General features: G+C 41.5%; 2 protein-coding genes across 9 annotated transcripts in view; both read right to left on the minus strand.

The window, feature by feature from the left end:
• Window positions 1–18,584, minus strand: part of shroom3 (shroom family member 3) — a 115,271-nt gene that overhangs the window by 36,143 nt on the left and 60,544 nt on the right. For 5 of the 7 annotated variants that reach the window (XM_044173327.1, XM_044173326.1, XM_044173325.1 and 2 more), the window contains one exon: window positions 1,525–1,650. The exons of 1 other annotated variant lie outside the window; for it this stretch is intronic. In XM_044173327.1, the coding sequence (XP_044029262.1) occupies window positions 1,525–1,650 (126 nt within the window). Of the gene's footprint in view, window positions 1–1,524; window positions 1,651–10,544; window positions 13,441–18,584 lie in introns of those variants that run through there. One more of the 7 variants, XM_044173331.1, reaches the window with a different exon arrangement.
• Window positions 4,504–10,089, minus strand: LOC122865216 (leucine-rich repeat extensin-like protein 5). Of its 2 annotated transcripts, none has more exons than XM_044173333.1 (2): window positions 6,694–10,089; window positions 4,504–6,636 (listed from the first exon to the last, which is right to left on the minus strand). In XM_044173333.1, exons 1-2 carry the CDS (start codon window positions 6,968–6,970, stop codon window positions 6,161–6,163), a joined length of 753 nt encoding a protein of 250 aa, XP_044029268.1. In that variant the 5' UTR covers window positions 6,971–10,089; the 3' UTR covers window positions 4,504–6,160. The 2 variants fall into 2 exon arrangements, with proteins under 2 accessions (XP_044029268.1, XP_044029267.1); XM_044173332.1 differs by having other exon boundaries at window positions 4,504–6,374; window positions 6,436–10,089.

An 18,584-nucleotide genomic window follows, 5' to 3' on the forward strand; every position in this document is an offset into this window, starting at 1 on the left:
CCCTCTTTGTTAACAGGACACGACAAGAGTATCTATGTGTGTGTGGGGGGGGTGTCCCTTTTTGCAGGCGTCGACGTCAATGCCCCGTCCGCCCAACACACACACACAGCCAGAGGCTTTTATTCACCCTTCACTGCTGTTTAAAAGAAACAGTGATGTAACTTCCTCTGTTGACATAAACCTGCAGACCAACAGCTACGCTTCACATAAAACACAACAAGCACAACACTAAAACGAGGCAATTATCTATTTACCTGTGAATGTTCAGTGAAAGTTTAAATTAAAACTGAATAAGCTGAATAATAAGGTTTGTGTAACAGTAACCATGATTGGCTGAGACAAACACTCTGTTTGTGTGGGGTCATTATGTCATTATGTAAAAACCACAACTGTCCATCAGTTCCTCAGGAAAACTGTGAGGCTGTAAATTACATGCTTGTGATCATTTCTCCCGAGATAATTTTTGTTTTTTATCATCTGGTGGCGGAACATTAAAAACAACTAAAAAGGTCCATTAAAAACACAGTGATCACTATGGAAAGGGTAACTACAAGTCAAAAAAAGTAACAACTGCAGAATTAAAGTCATATGATTTTGACCTGGGAGCTGGGACCAGGACACGTTTAATGTCTAGAACGAAGACTTGTGTCTGTAAGTCAGAGATAAGAGAAGACATGAGACGTTAAATGTTTCTCTGAAAACATGAACTTGCCATCTGAGGGCAGTAAACCCAAAATCCATGATTCAAAACGTCTCTTCAGACAGTTCTGGAAGAAGTTCACATGATCCTGAGTTACGCTTATGACGACAGTGTTATTGTCTTCTTATCTCCAACTACAAGTGTCCACTGATTCTACATGGAAGAAGTCATGTTACAAATGACTTTGCTAATCACAAACTTCTCCAGTGATTAATGTCCTTGATTGGTGGATGGCTGAGATCTTAAAGTACAGAAAATCTGCTTAAGAATCGCATTTCTTTTATATCTATGTATAGGTAGATTTATATGTGTTGGCCCACAGAGAGATTTGTTTTCACTTTACTGCAAAGCCTTCAGAGTTATACAAGACATCAAATATAAGAGTATATTGTGACTTTTCTCACAGAAGTCCAGCTACAGGAATGCGTTATGATTAATTCAATAAAATTTTATTTATATAGCACCAATTCATAACAGAAGTTATCTCATTGCACTAACATCAGGAAGTCCTTGGAAACAACCAAGCCACGTGGCAGAGGCATGGCATACATACAGTAGTGTAAAGGTAACAGAGCAATCCCACAGCCATAAACTGTATGTTTGAGCCAGAGTAGCCCCCAATGAACAGAACTGAAAATACCACAGAGCAGCCTGACAAATTTCAACTCAACAAAAAACTAAATGGAAAGTTTATTTGTGCGGTTTATATGTTATACACACCAAAAATCTTAATAATCCTATGATAATAATCCTACTGTAGACTAGGGGCCTGGGAAAATTATGGATTTTTTTTTTTTATGTGAGAGCTGTTTTTCAACACTGACCTGGCATGGTAGCTGTGGTGCCAGGCACTGCTCATCATGTCCATCCCTCCCTGGTCCACTTCCTGCTGACCTTCACTGAGCTTCGTTGAATGCCACGATTTAGGACGAGATGCTGGCTCACTGCGTCTAGTGGGTTAAAATATAAAGAGAGTTTGTGTGACAACTGATTCTGAAGTCAAATATTTAATAACTTTTGAGCTCCTATTACTGGACTACACGCCATTAGGCAAAAACTCCTACTCTAGATGTCTATCTGATAGTGCTGTAGCTAAATTTAAGGAAGCGATCCAATCTGCATTTAATTCTATGCTATGTCTCGATATAACAGAGGACTCCTATGATAATTTCAGCCCCTCCCAAATTGACCATCTTGTTGACAGTGCTGCAGGCTCACTGCGAACGACACTCAATTCTATTGCCCATCTAAAAAAAGAAGATAATAAAACAAAGAAGGTTAGCTCCATGGTATAACCCCCAAACCTGCAAATTAAAACACACATTGTGAAAACTTGAAAGGAAATGGCGTTCCAACAACCTGGAAAAATCTCGTTTAGTCTGGCAAGCTAGTCTTAAAACATACAGGAAGGCCCTCCGTAATGCCAGAGTAGCTTACTACTTATTATTAATAGAAGAAAATAAAAACAACCCCAGGTTTCTTTTCAGCACTGTCGCCAGGCTGACAGAGAATCACAGCTCTGTTGAGCCATGTATTCCTATAGCCTTCAGTAGTAACAACTTCATGAGCTTTACTATTAGAGAAAAAATTCATCACATCCTGCCCTCAACCGGTACCGATTTATCTTCAAACACAGGAACCTTAGAAACAACTGTAAAACCTGATATATATTTTGACTGCTTTGCTCCTATCGACCTTCTTCAACTAACTTTGATGATTAATTCATCTAAGATATCAACCTGTCTCTTATACCCCATTCTAACTAGGCTGCTTAAAGACGTTTAAAGTAGCTGTAATTAAACCTCATCTTAAAAAACCCACTCTTGAGCCAGGGGTTTCAGCCAACTGTGACCTACAGTATCTCACAGAAGTGAGTACACCACTCACAATTTTGTAAATATTTTATTATATCTTTTCATGTGACAGCACTGAAAAAATGACACTTTGCTGCAATGTAAAGTAGTGAGTGTACAGCTTGTATAACAGTGTAAATTTGCAGTCCACTCAAAATAACTCAACATGCAACCATTAATGTCTAAACCGCTGGCCACAAAAGTGAGTACACCCCTAAGCGAAAATGTCCAAATTGGGCCCAAAGTGTCAATATTTTGTGTGGCCACCATCATTTTCCAGTCATTACCCTCTTGGGCATGGAGTTAACCAGAGCTTCACAGGTTGCCACTGGAGTCCTCTTCCACTCCTCCATGATGACATCATGGAGCTGGTGGATTTTAGAGACCTTGCGCTCCTCCACCTTCCGTTTGAGGATGCCCCACAGATGCTCAATAGGGTTTAGGTCTGGAAACATGCTTGGCCAGTCCATCACCTTTATCCTCAGCTTCTTTAGCAAGGCAGTGGTCATCTTGGAGGTGTGTTTGGGGTCGTTATCATGTTGGAATAGAATAGTAGGACAACATCTGAACCAAATAAGTTTATCTTGGTCTCATCAGACCACAGGACATGGTTCCAGTAATCCATGTCCTTAGTCTGCTTGTCTTCAGCAAACTGTTTGAGGGCTTTCTTGTGCATCATCTTTAAAAGAGGCTTCCTTCTGGGACGACAGCCATGCAGACCAATTTGATGCAGTGTGTGCGTATGGTCTGAGCACTGACATGCTGACTCCCCACCCCTTACCTTGTAACACTAACGAATCTTTTGAATCTGTCATTTTCACTTAGGGTTGTACTCACTTTTGTGGCCAGCGGTTTAGACATTAATGGCTGTGTGTTGAGTTATTTTGAGGGGACTGCAAATTTACACAAGCTGTACACTCACTACTTTACATTGTAGCAAAATGTAATTTCTTCAGTGTTGTCACATGAAAAGATATAATAAAATATTTACAAATATGTGAGGGGTGTACTCACTTCTGTGAGATACTGTATATCTAACCTTCCCTTTCTCTCTAACATCCTTGAAAAAGCAGTCACCAATCAGTTGTGTGACTTTCTAAATAACAATAGTTTATTTGAGGATTTTCAGTCAGGATTTAGAGTGCATCATAGTACAGAGACAGCACTGGTGAAAATTAGAAATTACCTTTTAATTGCATCAGACAATGGACTTGTCTCTGTACTTGTCTTGTTAGATCTTAGTGACTTAGTCAGCAATCTTGACACCATTGACCATCACACCCTATTACAGAGACTGGAACATTCAATTGGCATTAAAGGAATCACATTAAGCTGGTTTAAATCCTATCTATCAGATCGATCTTAGTTTGTAGATGTTAATGATGAGTCCTCCGTGCATGCCAAAGTTAGTTCCACAAGGTTCTGTGCTTGGACCGATTCTATTCACCTTATATATGCTTCCTTTAGGCAATATTATTAGGAAACACTCCATAAACTTTCATTGTTATATGGATGACCCAATTATATCTATCGATCAAGCCAGATGAAACTAACCAGTTAGCTAAACTTCAAGCATGCTTTAAGGACATAAAAACCTGGATGACCTGCAACTTTCTGATGTTAAACTCTGACAAAACTGAAGTTATTGTACTTGGCCCCAAACACCTCTGAGACACGCTATCTAAAGATATAGTTACTCTAGATGGCATTGCCCTGGTCTCCAGCACCACCGTAAGAAACCTCGGAGTTATCTTTGATCAGGATTTATCCTTTAACTCTCACTCCTTTAAGTGCACATGCGCCAACGTGCATGCTGCGTGTTGCCGTAGCTCTGTCTCGTCAGCTTACTTTTTCCAACTTTTAGCTTTTCTTTTTCTTCAAAACTTGAGTAACTTGTGTGTAAGTAGGCTGTAATTTAAACTACGCTCTTTACGAAAATGAGAGTAGAAAGTGTTTTGGTACTTTTTTCACCGTGAAACTTCTTCTCCTGCTACTTGGTGCAGAACAGCTGTTTGGCTGCATTGTTTACACCAGGGAACAGCTGATTGCACTGAAGGTGGAACGAAGTGGCGAGGGAAGAAGAAGAAGAAGTATTTCTGATTCTGATTCTGATTCTGATTCTGACATGAAACAAAGGACTGCCTTCTTTCACTTACGTAACATTGCAAAAATCAGGCACATCCTGTTTCAAAATGATGCCGAAAATGTAAAGAGATAACATGAAAGGTAAATGACAAGGTAAATGAATAAACAAAATGTGATTATTTTTTCTTTTTAAATACTCAGAAACTTTTGGTTTGGTTGGTGGCTTGTCAAACATTTCTTAGGTGTATTGGGTTCATATGGGGGAATTTGGACTCATGACCTTAGTATTTCTAAATCTCAGACTCAGCTTGTAAGGCTCAGGTTTACACTGTTAGACTTGGCTCAACTTGTACTTGTCAGGCTCAGCTGTATTTTTAGCTAAATGAATGCTCAGGTACCAACGTTAGCATGTTAACATTCCCATGATTATTAAATTGAAGGAAAACAATAGGTAAGGTGTGAGGTACAAAAGGAATAGTTTGACATTTGGGCTGGGTTTATTCGGTTTCTTGCCAAGTTAGATGAGAAGATCTTACCTCTACTATCTGTACAGTAAATATAAATATCTAATTGGAACAAGCAGATGGTTAGCTTAGCATAAAGACTGGAATCATAGGGAAAGAGCTCTCTCCAAAGGTTACAAAATCATCCTTCCAGTTGCCAGGTAACCAGCGGAGACCCCTTGGTCCTGACCAGCGTCATTTTTATCGGTTTCACACTCATTTGCAAGCTCAACTGCTGCTGACTCGCTAAAACTGCAAAACTGAAAACAAAAACAAATCTTAACCATACAGACTTAACACATACAGGCTGATCACCACTTACTTTGTGGTGTTTTATTCAACATGTTATTAATGATGCATCAGGTTTCAGATACTGTAAATGTCCACCCTGTCTGTCCTCAGAATCAGCAGCAGTCAGTGCTTTCTTTGCACAGAGTGTTTGTTTTTACTCCTTACCGCCACAGGTTGAGAAATGAAGAATCAGGGGCGCTTGAAAGAACCATTTGAGAAGAAAGTGTTATATAAACTATAAACTGATTATTTATAAAGGGAAATGATATTTCTACTGTGTTTCAATCTGCAGCCCCCACAGCCTCCTACCTTCCTGCGCTAATGGAGCCAGACTAGCTGTTTGCTAAGCTCACCGGCTGCTGACTTTAGCTACATATTTGCAGTACAAACTCTTCTAACACTCGGCAAGAAAGCAAATAAGTGTATTTCCACAAAATGTCTAAAAAAAACTATTCCTCCCCAAAAACAAAAAAAGTACTTGTACTGTAAAACTCAGAAAGGGATGCACACGACTTGTTCGTATTGAGTTTGAAAGCACTTATTGTAAGTCCCTTTGAATGTTTACAACATTACATTCATTTGTCCAATCAGATGGTTCAATTAATTAAATATTTCCTCCTGTTACGGTTACAGACAGGCGGGGGACACCGAGGGTGACAGGAATGATCTTTATTTAATGACAGCCAGGAGTGGAGAGGGTTAGGATAGGGGAAGTGGGTGTAGGGAAGTCACTGGAGGTAAGCCGAGACTGGGGAACCACTGGTGAAGCCACGGAGGACTGGTGAAGCCACAGGAGACACAGGAAACCGGAGACACGCTGGAAACGGGGGGAAACACTGGAAACTATCATAAAGAGATCTTTTGTTATATGGTAGGTAGAGTACTGGATACTGGTTGTGATTGGGGCTGGTGAGGCCATGACAGGCTGTGACAGTACCCCCCCCCCCAACGGCCAGCTCCCGAGGGCTGAAACCCCCCTCCCCCAACGTGGTGGCCTGTCCACCATAGGGAGCAAGCCGATCCGGGGAGCTGGTCGGAGTCTGAGCAGGTGTGGCGCCTGGGAACTCGGGTGGACAGCCGGGAGCTGGGACTGGAGTGGTGCCTGGGAACTCGGGCGGACGGCCCGGAGCTTGGACCTGGGTAGAGCTGGTCACCTCGGGGAAGCAACGGCGAAGGCTGGGACCCTCTGGAGACGGGACAGCAGGGCTGGAGACCGGCGAAGGGGCTTCCGGGAAGGAGGCTGGCGGCGGCGGGACAGCAGGGCTGGAGACCGGCGATGGGACAGCAGGGCTGGAGACCGGCGGCTGGGCCTCCGGGAAGGAGGCTGGCGAGCAGATGGGAGGCGTAGCAGGCAAGCAGATGGGAGGCAGAGCCTTGGATTGAAGACTGGCTGACGACCATATTTCTGGCGGGCCAAACTCCCTGCCGAGTAGTGTTGTAAACCGGCCCAGAGAGTTGAGGACCACCTCCTCCCGCACTGCTAGGGCTCCTGCCCTGTGCAGTGCCGGGCCGGCTAGCCGGAGCGCCATGTAGGCCATCCTAGATCATTCAGTTGGGAACTGGGATGGATAGAGGTGGAAGACCAGGTAGCATTTTACCAAGAACTCCTCACACTCCCCCACTGAGCCTGAGAAGGTCCTTGGCTGCACTCGCCAGCTGTCACAAGTGAGGAAGGGTGGTCGAGGAAGGGGCTATCGGCACTCCTGGCTGTCATCTTCGCGGTATCGGTCCGACCTTCTGTTACGGTTACAGACAGGCGGGGGACACCGAGGGTGACAGGAATGATCTTTATTTAATGACAGCCAGGAGTGGAGAGGGTTAGGATAGGGGAAGTGGGGCTGATTGAGAGCAGGAGTGTAACTGGGAGCAGGTGTGGGTGATTACAGGCTGGTGAGGCCATGACAGGCTGTGACACCTCCATGTTGTGATATAATTATGTAGAGGCAACTTTAATCTTTGTGACACTGTCTTTCTAAAATGTACATTTGAATAACTGATACTTGAATACTGATGACTGATTAACAGAAAGCAGCATGTCATCCAACACTCACACCACAGTCATGGTTTCTATTTTTATTTGTCTCCTTTCATCCCGCACAGATCTTCATTCACAGAACCATTAGATGTCTTAAAATGCTGCAGGGAATCAACTACTGAACAGAGTTTATTATCACAGCTGGAACCAGAAAACAGATAATTCAACATTAAATATTGTCCTGCTGTGACCTCCTACAGGAAAACAACACACACACACACACACACGCACACGCACACACACACACACACACACACACACACACACACACACACACACACACACACACACACACACACACACACACACACACACAGAGCTGCATGGTCTCATTTCACAGAGATCTGACTCACGTTTTGCCTATCTCTGCCTCTCCCTTGCCTTCCAATTGAAAAAATGCTGAAATAATTTCAACTTCATTGAACTTCACAGTTCCCAAAAAACGAACTCATAGCTGTAACTGAATGCACAAAAATAAATATAAAACTAAATATTAAAACTGCCTTAAGACATACACAGCATCCACATACACGCAACATTACATTTTCTTTAGCCATATTTTGGAGAAAATACGTTTGGAAGAGAGAAGATTCCATGGATGTTTTAATGTATTTTTTCTGACTTGAAAACTAGTCACTGTTTAAATCTACTGTAACCAACATGAATTCAAACTGACCATGACCTCTGTTCATTGTGAAAGAAAAAACTACAAAGGTTTTACAGTCATCTGTCCTCAGGTAATCAGCAGAGGGTAATTTAATGGACTCTAGATACAGTTATTGGATCTTCCCATTAGGCCTTTATTTCAAGTTTGCCATGTTTTATAAGTATACTTTATCATATTTTAGTAAGAAGCTTCCCTGTTTTCTCATCTGCATCAATTTCCAGTTGCTGTTGATGCTGTTTGCTGTTAATGAAAAATGAAAGTCCTCCATGTTTACCTGTTGTCTTGATAAATTCAGTGTAATGTTCTACTGCTCTGAGTTTAAATTTTTAATATACATAGCTATTCACTAAATATTTCCAGTCATTTCCACTTAGATGAATGTCAGACTACTGTCAATAAAACTCAACTCTTCCTGTGCAAATGTTTCACATTAAAAGCCTTCCAATGGCTCAAAGGGCATAATCCCTCCTTCTCCTAGGCTTTTAATGTAAATTATCTGCAGGAAGTGTGGCGTTTCATTGAGGATAACTAAACAGCAATTTAAGAAAACCCAGCAAAGGAAATGCAACAAATAATAAGTGAATGAATGCAGCATTTATGTTAAAAATAGAAACTGAGTGGTCGTACATGACTCTCTGGTACTGATTTTTGTTGTAATGATTGATTTCTTTTTTCACTTGATTGTGTTTTGTTCATCTGATGCTGGCATGCAAAAACAGACTTAATTTAATTTCTTCATGATGATATTATTTCAGGGATAAAATAATGTGTTTTTATTTGTATTGATAATCTTCATGACATCACCATCATTATTTTTGAATGTGTTATCTAACCTGTTATAACAGAGACGTCTACAAGCATCACAGTCACAATAATCTTCCCTCATTCTCATCATATTTGACATGTTCTGCTGCTCTTTATTTATCCACACAGATAAACAGGAAAAGATAGTATCTGAGTAAGTAGGAGACAGAGACATGAAAGCCTGCATGTCTCTGAACCACAGGAACCTGGATAATGAGAGGATGTGACTCGAATACCTCATAACGTTATCATCGCTGTTAAACTTGTACAAATATTCACCATGTCCATTGGCTCTGGGTGGACTGGCTTGAGTGCAGTATGGTATGATTTGGTTTGAGTTTCAAATGCAAGTCTAATTGTATCCCTGGACGGCACTAATGCAGATAAATAAAAAATATGTCTTTTCAACTGACCCTGCATTCACAATAAGACAGTATTTATTAAGGTCACATCACCAGAACCATGTAAATTCACAAAGTTCATGCCAGAGTCACAAATTCCATGTCCACCTCACCAAGGTTTTCTGCTAGTTGCCACAGTAATTTCAGGGTTGCAAAGGTCATGCATAAGTTATCAACATTTAGTTAGGGCATTTCAAAGACATAAAATCACATCTATATCACAAATGTCATATCCAAATCATCAATGTCATATCCAAGTCTTAGATGGCATGTCCACATCTTAAGTGTCATGTCCAAGTAATAAATATCATGCCCGAGTCACCAAAGTTATGTTCAATGAATAGATGTCATGTCAGAGTCACCAAGGTTATGTCGAAGACATAGATGCCATGTCCGAGTCACAAATGTCATGTCCAAGTCAGAAATCTCATATCAAAGTTATACATTTTACAAATTCAGTCTGAATTTGTTAAAAACAACCAGAGGATCAGGTATATATTTTGAGCTATTAAAGTGCTGAACTTTCAGGGGCAAATTCACAAAGAATGAATTGCGGCCGCTGATAGCACCATGAATTGCGCATCATTTGCAACCGCTATCAGCGCCGTCTCAAGGTCTGATTCACAAAAGATATTGCTATGATATTACAGCACAAACACGGTCATAAAGTTTTGCAGCTGAGTGTAATTGGCCATTGTTTTGCATCTGTTAAATGTTTATCTGTAATTTTCTGTAGTGGTCCGAGTAATATTTGTTCTTAAGGTGTACTGAAGTAGCATATCACATGACATGTTTAAGCAACGTTTGAGTCAAAAAATTTTACAAATGCAGTTGCAAGAACAAAACGTTCCACTCATGTGGAAGAGATGTTTGATTTGAAAGATAACTTATTCTAATTCTAATTATAACTATTCTACTTATGTAATAACGCCCCCTGCTCTTTCATTCGTTTCTGTTTGTGTATCTTATTTTTCTATGACTCACTCTGTATGGCGTGATTGTATTTTGTTATAATAATTTCACTCTAACTGTGTGTGGCTATAGCGCAGCTATACATTCACGTTAACTCCATTACTTCGGTGTATTTTTAAAGGAAATACTTTTAACAAACAGCCATATTCTTGACATGAACAAATCTAAGTCCCATTTTCCTAAACATCTCCTATCTCTCTGACTGAATAAACTAAACATGTGACCTGTTTTACCTGGAAGTGAACCTTAGGACTTTGGAGATGAGGCCGGTAGCCAGGCTGTTGACACTGGCCTCTGACGGCGACCGACACAGTGTCCCGTCCGACCGGCCCAGCTCTGCTTTCTTCTGCTTCTTCCGGAGTTTCCTGCGGTAGAATGTCTCCAACAGCTCCATGGCCGTGATTCAAAGTCCACTATATTCTTGTTTCTACTCTACTCTCTGCTTTCTTCTTAGCTGTACTCTTTTCTAAATTTTTCTTCTTCACTTAGAAAGTCCCAGAATGTTCCATTTCCATGTAATTACTTACTACTTTTCAAGAGAACTCTACTCAGCTGTTCCCTTAGATACCCTCCTGTGTATCTTCCAAAAGTACTTGTCCTCTAATGAAATCTACTCTGCTGCATTCTACTGTACTTCACTACACCTCTTGGACCTTCACCTGTATTCGTTTGCCATATCTTTTCTTAACCTTTAATATAGGCCGACTTTTTAACCTTTAACCTAAGAACCTCCTTTCCTCTCGTACCTGCATCTACTCTGCTTCTTCTCTAAACTGACACAAATTAACACCCTATTTCTAAGGGAAATGCATCTCTAATGCTGCAGTCCACTGTCTGCAGTGTCTCCTTTGAAAACGTTGCAACCCAGAGTGAAGCAACCACCCTATTCCTGCATTTTCTATATTCATCTATTCCTCTTTTCCATCAAAACTCCATCGAAAAATACTCGCCTCTACCGATCCTGTCTCTACCACTGTCTGATCTGTCCCTTTGCTCCAGTTCCAGTCCTGGGCTGGCTGGTCGGATTGAGTCTCGCTGCGTTGGTTCCCGGCCCTGAGCTTGTTAAGCAAATGAAGCAATTAAGGGTCATTAGGCTGCCATACGATAAAAGCATAAAGTAAACATCCTCTGCCTGGCTTGGTGGGGATGGTAGCTGTTGATGTGGTGTATGAACGAGAGACACAGAATCTGAGGAGAGAGAGAGACAAAGAGAGAGAGGAGGGAGGTAAAGTGGGAGGTAGGGTGAGAGATAGTGAGGGAGAATGAGTAGCAAGAAAGGGAGGGAGGATGGAGGGAGATAAGAGTCATTAGGAAGAAGAGAAGATACTAAGGAATTAAGCAACTAAAAGACTGATAGAGAGATGGTAAAAATAGAAGAAATAGGGAGAGAAATAGAGGAAGGTAGGATAAAAAAAGTCAGAAGGACGAGAGAGAGGGAACTCCACAATATTGTCTTTCCTGTCTAACAGCTGTGAAAAGATAAATAACAGAGAATAACTTGAGGGGGGGTGAGAGGTAAAGAAGAAGCAATAACAAGTGCAAAGGTGAGAAAGGAAGTGGGGAGGACCGGAACAGTGAGGAGGATGGAGGAAGAAGGACAGATAGAGAGCTGTTGAAAACAGGCTGATTATTGAGGCCATTGCAGCAGAAATGGATTTTGAAGCTGCAGGGAGAAAGATGTCTCATGATGCAGCATGTGGTTCTACAGTGAACAATGAACTGACTATTTTTGACTATTAGATTATCACTGTTAGAAGGACTGCTAAACAGTCCAAAAACAAGGACAGACATGTATGACAAAGGTGAGGAATCATTGATTAGTATTGGGCCTGTTGCTTGAAAAATATAATAAATTATTTTGTTACTGATTACTTACTGATAAAATAAAGAATGAAATATCCATGGTTGCCAGATGATGCATTTGGTGATCCCCTGACTTTTTCTCTAACACCACTGGCAGGTTGACCTTTTTGGTGCAGAGTGAAATTTCTCGACAATTATTGGATGGATTGAACGGAGCCCCAAACGGTACATGGGCAAAAAAAAAAAAATCTTAGTAATAGTAATCTTAATAGTTTCTGGTGTGCACAGGAAACTATCTAGTACTCACCAGAAACTATCCCGTGCTCACAAGAAAGTTTCCCGTGGGCATGAAAATTTTTCCCATGCACTGAATTAGATGAATTTAATGTTTATCAGAGTGCTGTTGAGTAATGGGAAATGTTAATTCTGAAGGACTATGAGTTAACAGTTTCCCTGGTAAACACACCGACCTCTGGACCCAGTTCCGGACCTGGACTGGTACCTGAAGGCGCTGGTTGGTCTGCCAGGCCAGTGAGCTGGCTGAAGATCTGTCAAGTGACCAGTCTCATAGAAAAGAGGCATTTATTTCCCTGTTGATGGATAGTTTAAATATAACAACACAAATGTTCATTATAAAATTCATAAAATTAATGGGAACCTGTGGTTTTCTGACTTGTTCTCCTGTGGGGTGTTTTGACAGCGAGTCAAGTCTCTACCTCACCAAAACAGCAAAGAGAAGCTCCACAAACTGGCGCGACAGCAAGCTAGCACCTGCGGAGGTTGCTAGCTAGCCAGCCGGCCAGTCACACTAAGAAATTTGCTACAGATATTCGTGTTCCATAAAAAATACATTCTAATGACTTTGGTGATCCCCTGACCTTTCCTCTAGTGCCATCATCAGGTCAAAGTTTCAATTTGTGCAATACTTGGTTTACGACTAAATAACTGCAAAACTAAAGGCATTCCAATCAACCTCAGCTGTACTTTGTGTTTGCTGCTAATTAACAAATATTAGCATGCTAACAAGCTAAACAAAGATGGTGAACCGGGTAATTATTACCTGCAGAAAGTCAGCATGTTAGCATTGTCACTGTGAGCACCACCGTTAGGAACCTTGGAGTTATCTTTGATCAAGATTTATCCTTTAAGTCACACATGAAACATGCTTCAAGGACTGCCTTCTTTCACCTACGAAACACTGCAAAAATCAGGCACATCCTGTCTCAAAATGATGCAGAAAAACTAGTCCTTGCATTTATTATGTCTAGGCTGGACTATAGCAATTCCTTATTATCAGGCTGCCCGAATAAGTCCCTTTAGACTCTCCAGTTGATCCAGAATGCTGCGGCACGTGTACTGACAAGAACTAGGAAAAGAGATCATATTTCTCCAATATTAGCTTCTCTGCTCTGGCTCCCTGTAAAATCCAGAATATAATTTAAAATCATTCTCCTCACCTACAAAGCTCTTAATGGTCAGGAACTATCATATCTTAAAGAGCTCATAATACCTTATTGCCCCAGTAGAACACTGCACTCCCAGAATCCAGGGTTACTTGTGGTTCCTAGAGTCTCCAAAAGTAGAGCCAGAGCCTTCAGTTATCAAGCTCCTCTCCTGTGGAATCAGATCCCAGTTTGGGTTCGGGAGGCAGACACCATCTCCACATTTAAGAGTAGGCTTAAGAATTTCCTCTTTGATAAAGCTTATAGTTAGAGCTGGCTTGGGTGAGTCCTGAACCATCCCTTAGTTATGCTGCTATAGGCCTAGACTTCCGGGAGACTTCCCATGATGCACCTCTTTACTCTCTCCTCCTCTCCCTCTCCATCTGTATGCATTTTCATCCCATTACCACATGTTACTAAGTCGACATCTTCTCTCTCCTGTAGTTTTGTGCTTTCTCGTCTCTTTCCTCTCTCCTTCTGTCGCTTTCAGCAGGTATTTCTGCCTCTGGAGCTGCAGACTCTGGATCTTTGGTTGTGGGCCACTTGCTGCCCCTGGGTTCCTGCTCGACAACTGCTACTACAATTGTTATTATTAGTCTTATTACTATAATTACTAATATTCTTATCACTATTATTCCTATTATTATTACTTTATTAATATTACCACTACATTGGTAGTGGTAATATTAATAAAAGATCGTGTAATGACACTAAATTAAAAAAATATTGAATTGAATCTCTATCATACTACTGAAACAGCCGCACACAGAGGCGTCAAAGTAACGAGTACCAGCCAATCACAGCACAGTAGTGAGGGACTTGCCGCAAAACTGGTGGGGGAAAAAAATAACGCATGTTGCCTGGTTGTAGTTGGTTAGCATGCTGTTAGATGATATTGTGGACAAAAGTGAATATAACCTGCTATGGAGGGTTGTATTGAGTTTGAGGGTGCAGGTAAAGAGGGGGGTGGTTATGGTATGCTGGAAAAAACAGTTGAGCCTTCTCTGTGTGGGCCCAGCTCAAGGAAACACCAGTTATTGAGAGGGTGTCCACCTGATTACCCGGTAGACTTGCCTGTACTCTTACACTCACACAAATTAATTTTGATACCATGTTCATTTATTTGGTTAGACAGGTCAAGGGACATAATTCAGGAAAAGGTTCTCATACCAGAGGGGTTGCTAATTAGTGGCTATTGGTATGACTAATGGAAATAATAACAGAACACAAACCCAAAACCATGACAGCTTAATGGTACGTTAGGTCAGAGCTGGAGAATGAAGTCGCCTGTCATGGGGCCCAGTAGATTTATGATGGCACAGCCTGATACCCACTGCAGGGCCTAGTGATAGGTCACAACATCATTGAATACTGGGCTTCTATAGGAATGCTCAACCATGTTTTTCTGTGTAATGATAACTACAGATCCTTGGAACCTCTTCAAGGACCTCTTGAACCCCATTGTTATGTTGCCAAGCAGACTTTGTTTGTTTTCTTCCCTGCTTTGGCTCTCCCTCCCCTCCCCTGTGTTTTCTTCTGTGTCCTCTCCAGGTGCTAACGAGGTGATTGGCTTGCATCTGTGCCATTCAGCATTGCTGCTTATTGGACAACCGATTCTGAAGCTGGCCAATCGTTATGCCAAGCCAGCTATAAAAGAAGCCTGCCAGAAGAGTTCAGGGGTGGGCTTAACTGATGACAATTGAGAATGACTTCCGGATGGGAGCCGAAACGTCTTGATTCTGAAAACAGTGTCCAGATGACTACGACTGAAACCTTTTCTACGATAACTTAACTGTGGGCTAAACTGACCAGTTTTTTTTTATATAATTGCCAACTCTCATTACTCTATTCAAGTTCACGTCTTAAAAACAGCAGAAGTCAATGTAGACTGAACTGTGGATCACTTTTCATTGGTTTGACACAAAATGCATCCAATGGCCACGTCTTTCAAATTTCACAAACTGTTTTCTCTTAAATTTTCATTCCTTGATGACCTCGGTGGAAGACTTGTGCCAGGTGAGGGAAGGGGGCATGTGAGGCAGAATCCAGAACATTTTGTAATTGTATGGGACAATGTGGAGTTTCACCATTCTCTTCCAGTCAGAGTGGTTTACAGCCCATCCCAGGATGGTGTGACTTTTCCTTCCACCTTAATCTCAATTCTATATAAATACATTGAATTCCAATTCTAAACCGAGCTGAGTCTCGAGTTGGAGCAACGGAACAGGCTCCAATGTCCACCCTCCTTATTATCCCTGTGCTCCACCTTTCGTGGGCCTTAAAAAAGGCCCACCTCTTCTATGCTTAACCTGTCTTCTTTTGACACCATTATTTCCTTTCCCCACAGCAGATGATATCCTATGCACATTAATTCTAATTTGATTTCTTTTAGCTGTAGATACTTCATAAAATAGCTGTTTCATTATAACATTGTGTGATTTTAATCAGAAAACACACTACATGCAGTCAAAGTGTACTCTTTCATGTACTAAGATTATAAAGAGGGGGACACCATCTTGCCATAGTGTGCATCCATGCGCATTGGTAACTGGCAACTTCCCTGGTTGGGAGGGTTAGAGTGCCCTCTACACAATGGATACATCAATCACAGAAATGCAGGAGTAGCACAGGCTGGCAGATGCCTTCAACATATTAATTCATTGCTAAACTTAATTGCTCAGTGTATCAGCAGTAGAATATTTTCCACAGTAGCAGTCTATGCAATAAAGATGGTAAATGGACTGTACTTATATAGCGCCTTTCTATCGGCAACCAACACATCACTAGCATTTGCTCTCTACTGAAGTAAAGGGACTGTACTTGTAAAGCGCCTTTCTAGTCTTCTGACCACTCAAAGCACTTCACTTGGTGTGAATGTGATGCCATTTGGGGGCTCAGTGTCTTGCCCAATGACACTTCGACATGCGGGCCGGTGGAAGCTGGGATCAAACCACCGACCTGCCGATTGGTGGATGACCCGCTCTAACACTAAACCACAGTCGCCTCATAGAAGTGACCTCATTTTTGTAGTAATGAAATCTTGGTTTATGCTAAATAAATCCATACATAAATAAATAGATAAGTAAAAGATACTTTTACAAAGACAATGGTTGTGATTTTTATGGTCATTATATAATGAGTCATAAAGTGTTACTGTTGGCAGACAAATGTCAGTGTTCGGGTACAAGAGTTGATTCTGAGATGTGTCTGAAGTGGTTTGGTTGCATTTTGAATGTGAGATTAACTGTTGTGCTGAGCTGCATGTCGGTAAAGAGAGCTGTGTGAAGAGTTTTGAAAAAGAGAACTTGGTATAGAGACATGTGAGTTAGCAATTGTAAAAAAAATTTAATACAGGGACTAACACTAGACTGCACTGTTTGTCTTTAAACTGTGAGTGTGTGTGTGTAAGGGAGTTTGTTTGTATTGCGCTTGTGTATGTGTGTTTTGTGTAATTACGTGATGATGTTTTAGAAAAATCTGGTGATTCAACTAAAGAAACATCTGAGGAGGAAAGAGGAGCAGAGGAAAGGAATAGAAGGGAAAGAAAGAGGAAAGTAGGAGAGGCAAGGAGATGCAACAGTGAGGAGAGGAGGAAGGAGAGGAGCAAGGTAGGAAAGGAAAGGAGGAGAAGAGAGGAAAGGGATAAGAGAGAGGAGTCAGAGAAAGAGACTGTTTATAAATCAGTCTGTCCTCTCCAGACTAACACCCAGCCTCATGGGGCTCTGATGGCCCACTTCCTGTTTTTGGACCAATAAGAGACAAGCTTTGCCCCCCCCCACACACACACATACACCTCCTCCTCAGTGGTATCTGATAACCACCCAGAGCACATGGGATTGCAGGAATATAGCGTCATGTATCTGACTCTATGAATAAGAGTACATTTTATCAGTCACCTGCAAATATGTTGCTGCTCATAGGCACTTTGGCAAGTCACTTAGCTGAAAACTAACTTTAAACCTGCAGGAGATTCTATGTAACTGCTCAGTCACCCCTCCAAAAAGAAAAAGAGCTGTGAGCTTTCCATGAACCAAGAACGTCGTTTTCCAACCCCACAGTTTCAAAGTGTTTCAAGGACTGACTATTATAAGTAGAGAACCCAACTCTTTACATACAGGCTTCAACTTTGATTCTAATAGACTTTATGATTAAGGGGATGGGCAACAGGACACAAGAAAAATCAGCAAGGGTAAATGTCTGTAGTCACACTAGCATCCCCATGAGGCGGTGATGTTCATTACATGCATACACACGCGCAAACACACAGAGTAATTCCAGGGCCTGACCTCCATATTAGGATGAAACTGTCTGTAGCAGATTGTCAGTATTTATAGACTGTTTGTCTGTACGGACTGAGTTTATACACACAACACTGTGTGTGTGTGTGTGTGTGTGTGTGTGTGAGAGAGAGAGGCAGAGAGAGCGAGAGAAAGAATGCAGACTGAAATCACAGAATGCAAAATACAGAAATTGTCAACCCAGCCCCGCTAAAAATTACATTTATTTATGGTTCCATTTCTGACCATTTTGGTGCCCTAGGGCAGACATCCACTGCTGCCCCCGGGGGACTGATCTTTTCATAGCAAAATAATTTAATGATATTTTAGTTTATTTAATTCTATTCAGCTTTACTCAACTTCTGGTCTGTGTCATGTCATCAACAAGCAGTGATGTTGCTAGCTACGCGTCCTGCATTTCTGACACATTAAAGTCCAAAAGGACGCAGTAAACTCAGTATTGATGCATCCAGGGGGACACACCCTATTTTTTCCCTGACAATGCTACATTGTGAATAACAAATGCATGTTGAAATCAGATAAATAAACTAAAGAAACTCTCATCTACTCTCTGTGTCAGGGCTGAGCACACACACGCATACAAGCACACACAAGGCACAGAGCGCAGTCAGAACAGCAGAGAGGCGGGTGAGATTACTCGAGTTGACGACAACTACGCTCGTTACTGTAAGTAAGTACAATAAAACCTTTGTGAGTAAAAAGCCAATACTTCATTATCAACTATCAATAC

Source organism: Siniperca chuatsi, linkage group LG18, assembly GCF_020085105.1.
Source record: "Siniperca chuatsi isolate FFG_IHB_CAS linkage group LG18, ASM2008510v1, whole genome shotgun sequence".
Lineage (NCBI taxonomy): Eukaryota > Metazoa > Chordata > Actinopteri > Centrarchiformes > Sinipercidae > Siniperca > Siniperca chuatsi.

What these genes read in the sequence shown, in the direction of transcription:
- LOC122865216 (XM_044173332.1), bottom strand. Translation starts at nt 6,970, where the DNA reads ATGGCCTACATGGCGCTCCGGCTAGCCGGCCCGGCACTGCACAGGGCA. An exon ending in GGATCGGCTTGCTCCCTATG is followed by an intron (nt 6,375 to 6,435) that starts GTGGACAGGCCA and finishes GGCCGTTGGGGG; the next exon opens with GGGGGGTACTGTCACAGCCT.